We start from the raw sequence: 1,356 nt of genomic DNA, 5'->3' as shown, positions 1-1,356 counted from the left end.
ACAAAATACAGATGAATTATTATTGGGATGGGAATCTAGGCGGCTGGGAACACCCCTACTTTCCGCCCCTATGCAGTACCACTGAATGGTGGTATCGAAAGATACCGATTGAGGCAGAGTCCACCTGGGCCCAATGCCGGCATGTTCGCGAATGTTCCCAGTCTGACTGGGCGGCGTAGATAGAACCGAAATCCGCAGACAGATATTCACCCAACCGATAATCAGATAGTACCAGGGACGCAGATCCCAGCTTTACTCAGGTTAAGCCCCCGCCCATACTCAGGTATGGACTTCAGGTGCGGCATTTGAATAGCATTTCCGACGTACAGCAGTCGCAAGCCGCCAGGTTAGTAACAGTAAGATTAGACAGTCTTGTAAACATAAACAGAAATATGTAAACAGGTTTCAGTTAGTTACAGCGGTAATGGTAAAGAGGATCGAACAGTTCAAACCTTCTACCGAAAGGAAATACGAACAGCTACAGAGAACAGATTTCAGGATACACCACCATTAATTGGGTATGCATGGTACATAGCGGAACATGCTCTCAAGATATTTGCTAGCTTGCTGGGACATCTATTTGAGGCCGCGCATGGCAATAGTGCTGCATGTGATGAAGCTCTGGATGGTGCATGGGTTACGTTCTGAACCTCGAGTGAGAGGCGTAACTGTGTATGCACGCTCTAAATCGCGGCGATATGGGTGCGTGGGTGGGTTTTTTATGAACATGCGTATGGTCTGTCTTACGTTTGGCTCAGACCTACCGCCCACACATATCACTATGACGACGGGTGATCGCGTTAAGTCGCGTTAAATTCGCGTTACGAGGCTTTAACGCGAGTTTAACGCGACGCTAACGCGATGTAACGCGATCTTAAGCACTGATAACGCACCGGTTCGCTTGTGCGTATGGCCTAACGCACATCATCTTTATTCGCATGCGAACGAGCTGAGTAATTTTGGCTGGCAGTGCGTTAGCTTAAGCAACTAACGCAAACTAACGCAAACTTTACGCGATCGTAAACGCGACCAGGTGACTTTTAACGCGAGCGTTACCTTACCTATAGGTGTAACGCATACGCAAGCGAATGGCATACGCGGCTGCGACTGGTGCGAATGCGTATGCATATGCGAATGTGGCGAATGATATCGCGAGTTTTACGCGACCCTAAACGCGACCAGGTGACTTTTAACGCGAGCGTTATCTTAGCTATAGGTGTAACGCATACGCATGCGACTGGTGCGAATGCGTATGCATATGCGAATGTGGCGAATGATATCGCGAGTTTTACGCGACCCTAAACGCGACCAGGTGACTTTTAACGCGAGCGTTAGCTTAGCTATAGGTGTAACGCA

The 1,356-nt window shown here is 48.6% G+C and overlaps 1 protein-coding gene across 1 annotated transcript in view; it reads left to right on the top strand.

The window, feature by feature from the left end:
* VOLCADRAFT_108483 (uncharacterized protein) overlaps positions 1-1,356 on the top strand; it is a gene marked incomplete at both ends in the record, with an annotated part of 36,446 nt that overhangs the window by 11,886 nt on the left and 23,204 nt on the right. The window contains one exon of the mRNA XM_002959083.1: positions 284-296. Within this exon, the coding sequence (XP_002959129.1) occupies positions 284-296 (13 nt within the window). The remainder of the gene's footprint in view (positions 1-283; positions 297-1,356) is intronic.

This window comes from Volvox carteri (assembly GCF_000143455.1).
Source record: "Volvox carteri f. nagariensis unplaced genomic scaffold VOLCAscaffold_123, whole genome shotgun sequence".
Taxonomy (NCBI): Eukaryota; Viridiplantae; Chlorophyta; class Chlorophyceae; order Chlamydomonadales; family Volvocaceae; genus Volvox; species Volvox carteri.
Note: the sequence above shows the minus strand (reverse complement) of the source record. Positions and strands in the feature narration are given on the sequence as shown.